Source organism: Oncorhynchus tshawytscha, linkage group LG13, assembly GCF_018296145.1.
Source record: "Oncorhynchus tshawytscha isolate Ot180627B linkage group LG13, Otsh_v2.0, whole genome shotgun sequence".
Lineage (NCBI taxonomy): Eukaryota > Metazoa > Chordata > Actinopteri > Salmoniformes > Salmonidae > Oncorhynchus > Oncorhynchus tshawytscha.
In genome coordinates this window covers 83,458,264-83,472,974 of record NC_056441.1, presented here as the reverse complement: position 1 = coordinate 83,472,974, position 14,711 = coordinate 83,458,264, and the positions used below count along the sequence as shown (strand labels likewise).

The window sequence follows — 14,711 nt, the reverse complement described above, 5'->3', positions numbered from 1 at the left end:
TTATTTGAGGCTAAATTGATTTTATTGATGTATTATATCAAGTTAAAATAAGTCTTCATTCAATATTGTTGTAATTGTCATTATTACAAATAAATAAAATATCGGTATCGGTGTTGAAAAATCATAAATCGGTCGACCTCTAGTGTGTATACCTGTAGGTAGGTGGCTGTGTGTGTGTTCTGCAGTGTGTATACCTGTAGGTAGGTGGCTGTGCGTGTGTTCTGCAGTGTGTATACCTGTAGGTAGGTGGCTGTGTGTGTGTTCTGCAGTGTGTATACCTGTAGGTAGGTGGCTGTGTGTGTGTTCTGCAGTGTGTATACCTGTAGGTAGGTGGCTGTGTGTGTGTTCTGCAGTGTGTATACCTGTAGGTAGGTGGCTGTGTGTGTGTTCTGCAGTGTGTAGACCTGTAGGTAGGTGGCTGTGTGTGTGCTCTGCAGTGTGTATACCTGTAGGTAGGTGGCTGTGTGTGTGTTCTGAAGTGTGTATACCTGTAGGTAGGTGGCTGAAGCCAACAGCCTGGCGTATCTGTGTGAGGGAGGCCCCGCGGGCCCCCAGCTCCACCATGCCCAGGGCCACAGCCACACTCAGGGGGGAGAAGATGATGTTGTCATCCCCCCCCCGCGCCTGCAGCTGGTGGTACAGTCTGACGGAGAACTCTGCCGTGGTGTCCTCCGGAATGTCAGCGGCATGGCAACCATGGCCCGGCAACAGGAGGAGGGGCAGGAGGCTGAGAACCAACATGGGAAAGCTGAGAGCTAGCGAGAGCGAGAGTGAGAGACAAAGAGAAAGAGAGAGAGAAAGAGAGAAAGAGAGAGAGAGAGAGAGTGAGAGACAAAGAGAAAGAGAGAGAGAAAGAGAAAGAGAGAGAGAGAGAGAGTGGGGGGGTTAGCGGGAGGAGAGAATGACAGAGACGGAACATGTTTCAATCCGGCATGCCAATAAAGCATATTAGTGTCTGAATATAGATAGAGGAAAACACAGGGATAAAACAGGGAGAGAGATGCAATGGGAGGGAAAAAAGAGTAGACAGACTGATAAACAGCCAGTTATCCTACTGTACGGCTGTAACTACATTTATACTGATAAACAGCCAGTTATCCTACTGTACGGCTGTAACTACATTTATACTGATAAACAGCCAGTTATCCTACTGTACGACTGTAACTACATTTATACTGATAAACAGCCAGTTATCCTACTGTACGGCTGTAACTACATTTATACTGTACCAGACAATGAGAGGACAAGAGGATTGTGATACCCATTTCTAATTAGGGAGTTGTTCAACAATGGAAGCGTTCATGTGAATTTACCTGCAAAAAAGCAGAGAACCATTCACACAGCCCCAATACTTGTATTTTGTTTCTAGGGTATAAATGCAGTAATATTGACTAGGTCCTTTGGTTGGTTTTCAATTCCCCATGTTTTTTTGTACCCCTACCCCTTTCATATATACGCAAATGCAGGTACAGTATACAAAGCAGGCATGGTAAAGGCATGGTAAAATAGTGGGATTTTGGTCTGCCCTCTTTTCACAAAAGGAACACCTCTACGTGAGAATGCTTTTTCGGTGACTACTGCTCAGCGTTCAACACCATAGTGCCCTCTAAGCTCATCACTAAGCTAAGGACCCTGGGACTAAACACCTCCCTCTACAACTGGATCAACTGGATCCTTTCTGACAGTGAGGTTAGGCAACAACACAGCTGCCACGCTGATCCTCATCACAGGGGCCCCTCAGGGTTGCGTGCTCAGTCCCCTCCTGTATTCCCTGTTCACCCACGACTGCGTGGCCAGGCACAACTCCAACACCATCATTAAGTTTGCTGACAACACGACGGTGGTAGGCCTGATCATTGACGACGATGAGACAGCCTATAAGGAGGAGGTCAGAGAACTGGCAGTGTGGTGCCAGGAAAACAACAACTCCCTCAACGTGAGCAAAACCAAGCAGCTGATTGAGGACTACAGGAAAAGGATGGCTGAGTCTGCCCCCATTCACATTGACGGGGCTGTAGTGGAGCAGGTTGAGAGCTTCAAGTTCCTTGGTGTCCACATTCCCAACAAATTATCATGGTTCAAACACACCAAGACTGTCTTGAAGAGGGCATTGACAACACCTCTTCCCCCTCAAGAGGCTGAAAAGATTTGGCATGGGTCCCCAGATCCTCAAAATGTTATACAGCTGCACCATTGAGAGCATCTTGACTGGCTGCAGTATGGCAACTGCTTGGCATCAGACCACAAGGCGCTACAGTCTGTAGTGCGTATGGCCCAGTTCATCACTGGAGCCGAGCTTCCTGCCATCCAGGACCTCTTTATCAGGCGGTGTCAGAGGGAGGCACTAAATATTGTCAAAGGCTCCAGTCACCCAAGTCATAGACTGTTCTCTCTGCTACCATATGGAAAGCGGTACCGATGCACCAAATCTGGAACCCACAGGAACCTGAACAGCTTCTACCCCCAAGCCATAAGACTGCTAAATAGTTAGTTAAATAGTAACCAAATAGCTACCCAGGTTATCTGAATTGACCCTGCTACTGTTTATTAAACTCATTAAAAAAAGAAAGGTCCTCTCACTGTCAACTGCGTTTATTTTCAGCAAACTTAACACGTGTAAATATTTGTACCAACATAACAAGATTCAACAACGGAGACATAAACTGAACAAAGTTCCATAGACATGTGACGAACAGAAACCCGACGAGTTTGTGCCCATATGCGACATTGTTGCCGGTGATGTCTGGTGAGGACCTGCCTTACAACAGGCCTACAAGCCCCCAGTCCAGCCTCTCTCAGCCTATTGCGGACAGTCTGAGCACTGATGGAGGGACAACTCGGCAGTTGTTGTTGCCATCCTGTACCTGTCCAGCAGGTGTGATGTTCGGATGTACCGATCCTGTGCAGGTGTTGTTACACATGGTCTGCCACAGCGAGGACGATCAGCTGTCCGTCCTGTCTCCCTGTGGCGCTGTCTTAGGTGTCTCACAGTACAGACATTGCAATTTATTGCCCTGGTCACATCTGCAGTCCTCATGCCTCCTTGCAGCATGCCTAAGGCACATTCACACAGATGAGCAGGGACCCTGGGCATCTTTCTTTTGGTGTTTTTCAGTCAGTAAAAATGCCTCTTTAATGTCCTAAGTTTCATAACTGTGACCTTAATTGCCTACCGTCTGTAAGCTGTTAGTGTCTTAACGACTGTTCCATGTGCATGTTCATTCATTGTTTATGGTTCATTGAACAAGCATGGGAAACAGTTTTAAACATTTTACAATGAAGATCTGTGAAGTTATTTGGATCTACTATTACTTTTATTATTACATGTTTTACTCTATATTATTTCTCAATTTTCTTTCTTTCTGTCTGCATTTTTGGGATGGACCCGTGAGTATTTCACTGTTAGTCCACACCTGTTGTTTGTAGACCATGTGACAAATAAAATGTGATGTGATGTTGATATGAGAAAAGAGGAGAGGAAGAGAGGGGGGGGAAGAGGAGGAGAGGGGGAGAGGAGGAGAGGAGGAGAGGAGGGAGAGGGGAAGAGGAGGAGAGGGGAGGGGGGAGAGGAGGAGGAGAGGGGGAGAGAGGAGGGGGAAGAGGAGGAGAGGGGGAGAGGAGGAGAGGGGGAGAGGGGGAAGAGGAGGAGAGGGGGGGGAGAGGGGGAGAGGGGGGAGAGGAGGAGAGGAGGGAGGAGGAGGAGGAGAGGGAGGAGAGGAGGGAGGGAGAGGGAGGAGAGGGAGGGGGAGAGGGGGGAGGGGAGTGGGGGAAGAGGAGGAGAGGGGGAGAGGGGGAGAGGAGGAGAGGGGAGAGGGGGAGAGGGGGAGGAGGAGAGGGGGAGAGGAGGAGAGGGGGAGAGGGGGAGAGGAGGAGAGGGGGAGAGGGAGAGAGAGGGGGAGAGAGGAGGAAGAGGAGGAGAGGGGGAAGAGGAGGAGGAGAGAGGAGAGAGAGGGGGAGAGGAGGAAGAGGGGGTGATGAAACTGTCCTCCTCCAGTGGGTTGTAACTACATTTGTGCTGTCGACTGTAGACAGAAGAAACTCTGTTTGGTGCCAATTTACTAAATGAGCTCATGCATATTTCATCTCCTGCTACATCAGATTTTTCTTCAAAATCTGCTTGCCTCAGTGTCATGAGAATGCCTGTGTGTGTGTGTGTGTGTGTGTGTGTGTGACTATGGACACTGCCTAACCCAACATAGAATATGTCCACACTCCTCTCCCTCACTCCCTTCCGTCCTTTCCTCCAGTCCACTCTCCTCTCCCTCCCTGTCTACTTTCCTTTCCTCCAGTCCATTCTCCTCTCCCTCCCTGTCTACTTTCCTTTCCTCCAGTCCACTCTCCTCTCCCTCACTCCCGTCCGTCCTTTCCTCCAGTCCACTCTCCTCTCCCTCCCTGTCTACTTTCCTTTCCTCCAGTCCACACTCTCCTCTCCTCTCCCTTCCTTCCTTCCAACCTACCTCTCTACCTCTCTACCTACCTACCTACCTACCTACCTACCTACCTACCTACCTAGGAGACCTACCTACCACCTACCCTCTAGAGGAGGAGACCTAGAGGACCAGGAGGAACCTACCTACCTGAACCTCCCTCCCTCCTACCTCCCTACCTACCTCCCTCTCAGAAGAAACCTACCTACCTACCTACCTACCTGACCTCTCTACCTCTCTGCCCTACATCCTCAAAACCTGCCTGCCTCAGTGTCATGAGAACCCACCCCTACCTACCTACCTACCTACCTCCCTCTCTACCTACCTGCCTAACCCTACCTACCTACCTACCTCCCTCCCTCTCTACCTACCTACCTCTCTACCTACCTACCTACCTACCTCCCTCTCTCCCTACCTACCTACCTACCTACCTCTCTACCTACCTACCTACCTACCTACCTCCCTACCTACCTACCTCCCTCCCTCCCTTCCGTCCTTTCCTCCAGTCCACTCTCCCCTCCCTCCCTCCCTCTCCCTCCCTCCCTCCCTCCCTCCCTCCCTCCCTCCCTCCCTCCCTCCCTCCCTCCCTCCCTCCCTCCCTCCCTCCCTCCCTCCCTCCCTCCCTCCCTCCCTCCCTAACTCCCTCCCTCTCTACCTACCTATCTCCCTCTCTACCTACCTATCTCCCTCTCTACCTACCTACCTCTCTACCTACCTCCCTCTCTACCTACCTATCTCCCTCTCTACCTACCGCCCTCTCTACCTACCTACCTCTCTCCCTACCTCCCTACCTACCTACCTACCTCCTACCTACCTACCTACCTACCTACCACCCTCCCTACCTACCTCCCTACCCTACCTCCCTCTCTACCTACCTACCTGCCTCCCTACCTACCTACCTACCTACATACCTACCTACCTACCTCCTACCCTACCCACCTACCTACCTACCTACCTACCTACCTACCCTCCCTCTCTACCTACCTCACCTACCTACCCTACCACCCACCCTACCTACCTACCTACCTACCTACCTACCTACCCCCCTACCTCCCTCCCTACCTACCTACCTACCTCTCTACCTACCTACCTACCTACCTCCCCTCTCTACCCTACCTCCCTACCTCCCTACCTCTCTACCTACCTACCTACCTACCTCCCTACCTACCTCCCTCCCTTCCGTCCTTTCCTCCAGTCCACCACCTCTCCCTCCCTCCCACCCTCCCTCCCCACCCTCCCTCCCTCCCTCCCTCCCTCCCTCCCTCCCTCCCTCCCTCCCTCCCTCCCTCCTCCCTCCCTCCCTACCTACCTACCTACCTCCCTCTCTAACTACCTCCCTCTCTACCTACCTATCTCCCTCTCTACCTACCTACCTCTCTACCTCCCTCCCTCTCTACCTACCTATCTCCCTCTCTACCTACCGCCCTCTCTACCTACCTACCTCTCTACCTACCTCCCTCTCTACCTACCTCCCTCTCTACCTACCTACCTCTCTACCTACCTACCTCTCTACCTACCTACCTCTCTACCTACCTCATGTTACACACCGTTCTTAAGGGGACTGGTGTGTTCTGGCTGCTCCTGCTGAACACACACGCAGTTCATGCAGTTTCATCCCTCTGCCTTTTACCGTTGCCTGGCAACGCTGTTTTCTGCACAAACAAAGAAAACAGGAGCATGCCACTGCGTTTTTAGCGTGATAGAGGGAATGAGAGAGAGGGACACATACAGAGGGGATGTCCCTCCCTGGTTCTCTGTTGTGTATTGCTGAGCGGCTGAATAGGTTCAGGTACCCTGCATGTTGTTTGTGTGTTTGGTGCTCCGTGTGTGTGTGTGTGTGTGTGTGCGTGTTACTATCAGATAGATGAGAGTCCCATGCTCCCACACTGGGCTAGAAGCTCCTGTGGGTGCTGGTGACTGGAGTGACATTGTACTTGAGACAACAATGATAGGACTGGATCAATACCGCAGCTCTGTCCTGGTACCAGCTACCCCACCCCAACCCAATCCCCCAACCCCCCTCTCCCTGACTGGCAGACAGAAGTCTACCCACTGGGCACAAACGTCAATTCAAAGTGTATTCCATGTTGGTTCAATGTAATTTGATTGACATGACATGGACACAATGTTGATTCAACCAGTGTGTGCCCAGTGAGTAGCCTAGCCTGCCACACAACATGTTCATTCTATCCCCTACAAAACACACAACTATCATATCCATGCAGACTTCCCAAGTTCCGCTCTAGGAACTTACTTAAAACATGGAATGTGTTAATCATTCTAGAATCTTCTCCAGTGAAATGTGAGACATAGGGCTGTGACGGTAATTGAATAACTGGGTAACTGACAGTATTGGATGAAGAACGTCATGAAAATAAATAACCTGTAAAACTGTTTAAATAGGCCTATATACATTTTTACGATTTATTTTTATTAACCTTCTTTTTTTCTAATGTCGATCAACGTGACCTAATAGCAGGGGTGTTTACTAATGATGATAAGCAATTGTTTTGCTAACTTAGTATGTCAATTCAAACTTTCTCCATCTCCTCCTCTTTGCAACTGTCCTTTGATGCTGGAGCTTGGCGCTAGATGCTGGAGCAGCTTGGCGCTAGATGATGGAGCAACTAGGCGCTAGATGATGGAGCAGCTAGGCGCTAGATGATGGAGCAGCTAGGCGCTAGATGCGGGGTGTAGAGCACTACAGGCTATGACACTTCAGTAAAAAAATGGTTTGATGTGTGGACTTTTTTTTATACAAATGCACATTTTCATTGCTTCCTAGTAAATGAATACATTTAAAAAAAAGTTGGATGTGTCTGACTATTCATGAATTATTCAACAGCAGTCAAAGTTTGGATGTGTCTGACTATTCATGAATTATTCAACAGCAGTCAAAGTTTGGATGTGTCTGACTATTCATGAATTATTCAACAGCAGTCAAAGTTTGGATGTGTCTGACTATTCATGAATTATTCAACAGAAGTTGAAAAGTTTGGATGTGTCTGACTATTCATGAATTATTCAACAGCAGTCAAAGTTTGGATGTGTCTGACTATTCATGAATTATTCAACAGAAGTTGAAAAGGTTGGATGTGTCTGACTATTAATTAATTATTCAACATCAGTCAAAGTTTGGATGTGTCTGACTATTCATGAATTACTCAACAGCAGTCGAAAATGTTGTTGTAGCATGAGGCCTATATTGCACTAATGTTGTGTCAAATGGACAACACACCAATCCTCTCCAACCTGGCATGGTATCATTAGATACAGAATCTTTTCTTTATTTTTAGACTCATCAAGGCTGACTAGCTCGGTCCTGGCCGATATGCTGCCCTAGGAGATACAAAATACAGTGTCGGCCCACAATGCACTTCATGAATGCCCATGTGGTAGCCTACCGTTTGTAAAACAGACAATGTATCATTAATCCCTGTCATTTGGTTAAAGAAATGTATGTTAATGCATGTATTAATTACAGTAATTTACCGTTCTCATTCTCAGAGTGGAAATGTTGTGTACAGAGTTCAAAACCTGCTACACTTGTGAGAAAAAAACATTGTTTATTTCACACCATAATTTACACTCTGAGCATGTCTAGTTTCTCTGTCCTGTTAATGTTGACAGAGCAGGCATAGAAGTACCTGTCCTGTTAATGTTGACAGAGCAGGCATAGAAGTACCTGTCCTGTTAATGTTGACAGAGCAGGCATAGAAGTACCTGTCCTGTTAATGTTGACAGAGCAGGCATAGAAGTACCTGTCCTGTTAATGTTGACAGAGCAGGCATAGAAGTACCTGTCCTGTTAATGTTGACAGAGCAGGCATAGAAGTACCTGTCCTGTTAATGTTGGCATAGAAGTACCTGTCCTGTTAATGTTGACAGAGCAGGCATAGAAGTACCTGTCCTGTTAATGTTGGCATAGAAGTACCTGTCCTGTTAATGTTGGCATAGAAGTACCTGTCCTGTTAATGTTGACAGAGAAGTACCTGTCCTGTTAATGTTGACAGAACAGGCATAGAAGTACCTGTCCTGTTAATGTTGACAGAGCAGGCATAGAAGTACCTGTCCTGTTAATGTTGGCATAGAAGTACCTGTCCTGTTAATGTTGACAGAACAGGCATAGAAGTACCTGTCCTGTTAATGTTGACAGAGCAGGCATAGAAGTACCTGTCCTGTTAATGTTGGCATAGAAGTACCTGTCCTGTTAATGTTGACAGAACAGGCATAGAAGTACCTGTCCTGTTAATGTTGACAGAGCAGGCATAGAAGTACCTATCCTGTTAATGTTGACAGAGAAGGCATAGAAGTACCTGTCCTGTTAATATTGACAGAGAAGGCATAGAAGTTCCTGTCCTGTTAATATTGACAGAGAAGGCATAGAAGTACCTGTCCTGTTAATATTGACAGAGAAGGCATAGAAGTTCCTGTCCTGTTAATATTGACAGAGAAGGCATAGAAGTTCCTGTCCTGTTAATATTGACAGAGAAGGCATAGAAGTTCCTGTCCTGTTAATATTGACAGAACAGGCATAGAAGTACCTGTCCTGTTAATGTTGACAGAGCAGGCATAGAAGTACCTGTCCTGTTAATATTGACAGAGAAGGCATAGAAGTTCCTGTCCTGTTAATATTGACAGAGAAGGCATAGAAGTTCCTGTCCTGTTAATGTTGACAGAGCAGGCATAGAAGTACCTGTCCTGTTAATATTGACAGAGCAGGCATAGAAGTACCTGTCCTGTTAATATTGACAGAGCAGGCATAGAAGTACCCGTCCTGTTAATGTTGACAGAGCAGGCATAGAAGTACCTGTCCTGCTTCTTGCAAATGTCAAATGTAGAAAAGTGCCCAGCACATATTTGTCTTCCTCTCAAACAGTCAACGAAGTAGTTCCTCACAGTATTTGAAACATATTTCCAACGCTCTCCTGTCGATAATCAGAGTTGCTGGTGAACAGGCTATAGAGATGTTGCATGTATTTGTCTCTATTTTAATGATTGTCAATTGTCTTCATACTATAGAATAGCCGTCCCATTCATACTTTTACTGTAAATTCATTATCTTAGAGCCTACTTTCAGGATTTTCTAATAAGTTTTAAGGAAAGGAAAAATATTTGCTTGTGTCTGACATACTCTGGTGGCTGTGATTGACGGGTGCTTTCACTGAGGTGTGCGTGTGTGAGTTCGCTGATTCTATATATCTATAGGCCTATATGTTCATTCAGAAAGTTTCCTAAAGTAACCTTCCTGGACTCCATCTATTTAATGACAATCAAACTCTCCTGTCATGAATAGCTTAGGCTACATCATTTCTCTCAATGCGTCATCCTCTCTTGAAGAACAATGCTGTCATGACTGTCCACGAGAATCCAAATAGGTTTGATCAGGATTTGTTTCAAGAGAGTTTTCCCACCAAAACTCTAACATGTTCTAAAGCAAATGCTGGAACAATATTTCTAACATAGAATGTGGGGAATGGTCAGAGCCAATCTATAGAACACTAATGTAATTTTGTTTATTATTTTGTGATGTCATTAAAAATGTTTTACAGGAAATACTGTAACTTGGAAAGTATACCCACTACATGTATGAAGTGTCCATCCTATGCGCTGTGCATGTAATATGAACAATTATGAAAGTGTTTTTGTTAATAGAGGGATGTGATTTTAGGAGCCATAAGAGAGAATTGTTTGAACATAAACTTTGCACAGCGACAAGTCACGCCCGAGTGAGGTCAGAGAACGTCTCGCCTGACGGAACCGCCCGTTCGAAGAAACTGTATGAAATGATGGGTTTAGAATTAACATATCATACCAGAGAGAAGAAGAGCTGCAGCTGCACATTTAAAGTGGTTTGAACTGTGAATCTCAACACGCGGTAGAGACGATAAACTCAGCTCGCGGACAATCACTGGTACAGTTGATTAGCTGTCCTAAGTAAAATATCTAGATAAGCGAATTTAAGTGGGACCATTCTACTACACTGCTCAAACCATCATACTACGCTACTCTCATCACCCCACTGGTAACCATCGACACGGCTGGCTAGCCTATCTTCAAAGAAGCATCTTCAGGAGTGAATGGAAGGAAAATAAACTCTGTAGTTCTGTTCAGGACTACACAACAAGTCACCGGATATCCACAAAGAACAACAGGAAAATACACATTGGAACCATTTTGGACAATCAGAGCCTTACAAGTGTGCCGCGAAAATGGTTTTTAATGTATTAAGAGTGTCTTTATCCTGTGTTACCACTTAGTTAGCTAGTAAATAAATAATTAAACCAATTTGTGTAGAACTGAATCATAAGTAAGGCTCTGGTTTTTGCAGATGCAAAGAGGTTACAACGGTTCAGAATGATGATATGATACGAGGTTATGATTAATAAGTTGACTGTTTATAGATGTGATACCTTTAAAGTTTAATTCAGGAGATGGTAACTCTTAAAGAACTGCTCTCGTGGTGCCCCAAATCCTAATGAGATAGTTGTTACATGATTCATTTAAATCGGGTAACAATTAAACATAGTTAATTAGATAAATAACAGTCATCAGATTAATGTTAAAGTCAAGTCACGACGATGCCATCGAACCATCGAATGACTGCAGAAGCATGGTTTGTGAAGTTATGTGAATATTTTTGGGAACACCCATCGGACTTCGTTTGAATTGTTTGTGGGTCAAAATAGTTTCTGTATATGTATATGACGAGAACAAGCTAGGCGTATATCTTTTGACTACGTTAATGTTATGTCAATACGAAAATGCTACAGTTCCTCTCCAACCTGGAATTTCTTTGTTGATTAATATTTATATGTAATAACCTGAATAATAATGAAATGCCATGATAATAATGAAGTGTAATAGGTTTTTATTAAGAAGCATATCCATGTAAACAAGTGTACAAAACAGAATTGTGACCCCCTCCCCTGAACAGTTATGTTGGTGATTGTATACATTGGCTTGGCCAATTACAGTCACCTCTAATTCCAAGACTGTCACAGCCCTAGTGAGACATGTTATGGTGGGCTGGACAATGACTCGGGTCCTCTGTTGTCTCCCTCCCAAAGGGCAAAGAACCTCTCACGTGGCTACAGCTGCTCCCACGCCTGCTCTCATTGGGTAAGAGGAGCATTGTGTGTGGTTCCTCCATAAACCTAACACAGAGGGCAGTTGGTGAGCCAGATAAAGAGGTGGGACTGAGGGGGAGGCGGAGGGGGAGGGGGGGGATTATGTGTGTTATAGTGACACCTGTGTGACCTTATGAGTTGTGGGAGCGGAGCTGTTCTCTTAAAGCAGCCTGCCACCTGTAAGGGTACACCTGCCCTGGTAGTGTAGACAGATTGGGGAGAGAGGGTGAAGGGGTTGGGGGAGAGAGGGTGGGAGGGAGAGGGATTTGAGCGGGAGAAGGGGGTAAGTGTCTGAGATGGGCATCACCTGAGTGCCACAGGTGAAAACCAACACCTGTTAAAACCACATGCCTCTTAAAAACCTGAGGGGATGCCAGCAGAGCACAAACCCCAGGCACTTTAAAGTCATTTCTGTTTAATCTTCAAGGCTTCTGGAATCAATAGAATTAAACCTGTTGTCCTTTGAAAACAACACGACTGAAACCTGATCCTAAATCACCACAAATATACAGTAGCTGACATTTCCACATTCAGAACGTGACGTCATTCACCCCCTCAGACACTTTAGTCCTCAACGACCTTTAAACCCAACACCTTTAAGGCATACTTACCAAGCCAGGAGAATTAAACCCAACACCTTTAAGAAGGCATACTTACCAAGCCAGGATAATTAAACCCAACACCTTTAAGAAGGCATACTTACCAAGCCAGGAGAATGAAACCCAACACCTTTAAGAAGGCATACTTACCAAGCCAGTAGAATTAAACCCAACACCTTCAAGAAGGCATACTTACCAAGCCAGTAGAATTAAACCTAAGCATTACCCCCTGTAGCTGGGCTTATTACACAATATAACACACTTAGGTAGCCTACACACACTGCATGGACGACAATCATTCATTCCTCTTAAACCCACCCACCCACCCTCCCACCCACCCCCCCTGTAGCACCCACCCACCCTCCCACCCACCCACCCACCCACCCACCCACACACACACACAGCCTCCCACCCACCCACCCACCCACCCTCCCACCCACCCACCCACCCACCCACCCACCCACACACACACCCACCCACCCACACACACCCACCCACCCACCCACCCACCCACACACACACACCCACCCACCCACCCACCCACCCCACACACACCCACCCACCCACCCTCCCCACACACACCCACCCACCCACCCACCCTCCCACCCACCCACCCACCCACCCCACACCACACACACACACACACACACAACTTTCTTCCTTTGTTACCATGATGATGGGATGTGATGAACATCATTTTCTCCATGTCCAGAGAAGACAGAAGACTATAACCCAAATACCCAGTCCCTGTATCTCCCCTTAACATGAGAACACACGCACACACACGTGCCACATGCATACACACATACACACAGCACTTGCTACTCCATCATCAGCAGACTCAGTAATTATATAAGAACACCGAGACAGTCCGCTCTTATAATAGCTCCTAACTGAAACACACTTAAAGGGAATTTCACCCTATAGTCATTACTATATTAAAGGGGAATTTCACCCTGCACCCCCCCCCATGGCATATAGTCATTACTATATTGAAGGGGAATTTCACCCTGGCCCCCCCCATGGCATATAGTCATTACTATATTAAAGGGGAATTTCACCCTGGCCCCCATGGCATATAGTCATTACTATATTAAAGGGGAATTTCACCTGGCCCCCCATGGCTTATAGTCATTACTATATTAAAGGGGAATTTCACCCTGGCCCCCATGGCATTTAGTCATTTCTATATTGAAGGGGAATTTCACCCTGGCCCCCATGGCATTTAGTCATTTCTATATTGAAGGGGAATTTCACCCTGGCCCCCATGGCATATAGTCATTACTATATTAAAGGGAAATTTCACCCTGGCCCCCCATGGCATATAGTCATTACTATATTAAAGGGGAATTTCACCCTGGCCCCCCCATGGCTTATAGTCATTACTATATTAAAGGGGAATTTCACTATGCATACACACATACACACTTAAAGGGGTGGCATATAGTCATTACTATAATAACAACATAACTTTTTTATCGTAAATGTTTATTCTTCTGCTCATAGCGAACCACAAAATCCGGCCTTGATAGCGAATGCAGATCCCGCCCGCTAAGGTAGATGGGGACGTGCTCACAAACGTGGAAGATGGTATTGTGAACAAACAACACACAGCCATCTCAGAACTTCTGCAAGCACAATGTTTGTTTTTCATCATGCTTGTTTGGTGTCCTGTGCCTGGCTGTGCTAATTACAAACCAGTGTGAAAATGAGATCACCACGATGCTGCCAGTGACTTACGGCTATCATGCGCCTTACGGTGACCAAAGATTATCAGAGGGATTTTCAGACTGAACTGATGTGATGGGGAATCCATTTTGACAACAGCTGAGAAGTGATAACATTGATTTTTTTTCCTTCACAACAAAACTGAGCATTCTCGATTAGAGGTAACCTAACATGATTTAGCTGATGGCTCTCTGTGTTTCATAATATTCTTTCAATTCGCAAGAATTGTATCTCTCCAGATAAAGAATCAGAGCGAGCAAAACAGCGCCGCTCTGTTTCAAAATGTGTAGGAGGCCATCTATCTGATACTGTCTGGTCCAAACGAGTAGGACACTGTTGACGCCCGTAGCATTGAAGGCAAGGGTAGCCAGCGAGCATTTGGCCTGTCCCATTCAGTTGATCCCTTTACCAACAAAGGTGTTCCCTTTAAATCTCTTCCACTAAAAGAGTAAAATGCTTAACACCACAACCATGTCTTTCCAGGAGACGTGCAGTACCAGCACATCTTCTGCAAGAGGACCAAACAGTTGAGAGTTAAGAAGCCCGACACCAGCTGGCCGTTCCCCACAGTCAGGACAGAGTTCCCCGCAGACAGGACAGAGTCATATCCAGCTGGCCGTTCACCGCAGACAGGACAGAGTCTTATCCAGCTGGCCGTTCCCCGCAGACAGGACAGAGTCTTATCCAGCTGGCCGTTCACCGCAGACAGGACAGAGTCATATCCAGCTGGCCGTTCCCCGCAGACAGGACAGAGTCTTATCCAGCTGGCCGTTCCCCGCAGACAGGACAGAGTCTTATCCAGCTGGCCGTTCCCCGCAGTCAGGACAG

The 14,711-nt window shown here is 46.5% G+C and overlaps 1 protein-coding gene across 1 annotated transcript in view; it reads right to left on the bottom strand.

The window, feature by feature from the left end:
• LOC112246355 (neuroserpin) overlaps nucleotides 1-14,711 on the bottom strand; it is a 65,106-nt gene that overhangs the window by 13,396 nt on the left and 36,999 nt on the right. The window contains 1 exon segment of the mRNA XM_042296429.1: nucleotides 489-755. Within this exon segment, the coding sequence (XP_042152363.1) occupies nucleotides 489-741 (253 nt within the window). The 5' untranslated portion in view covers nucleotides 742-755.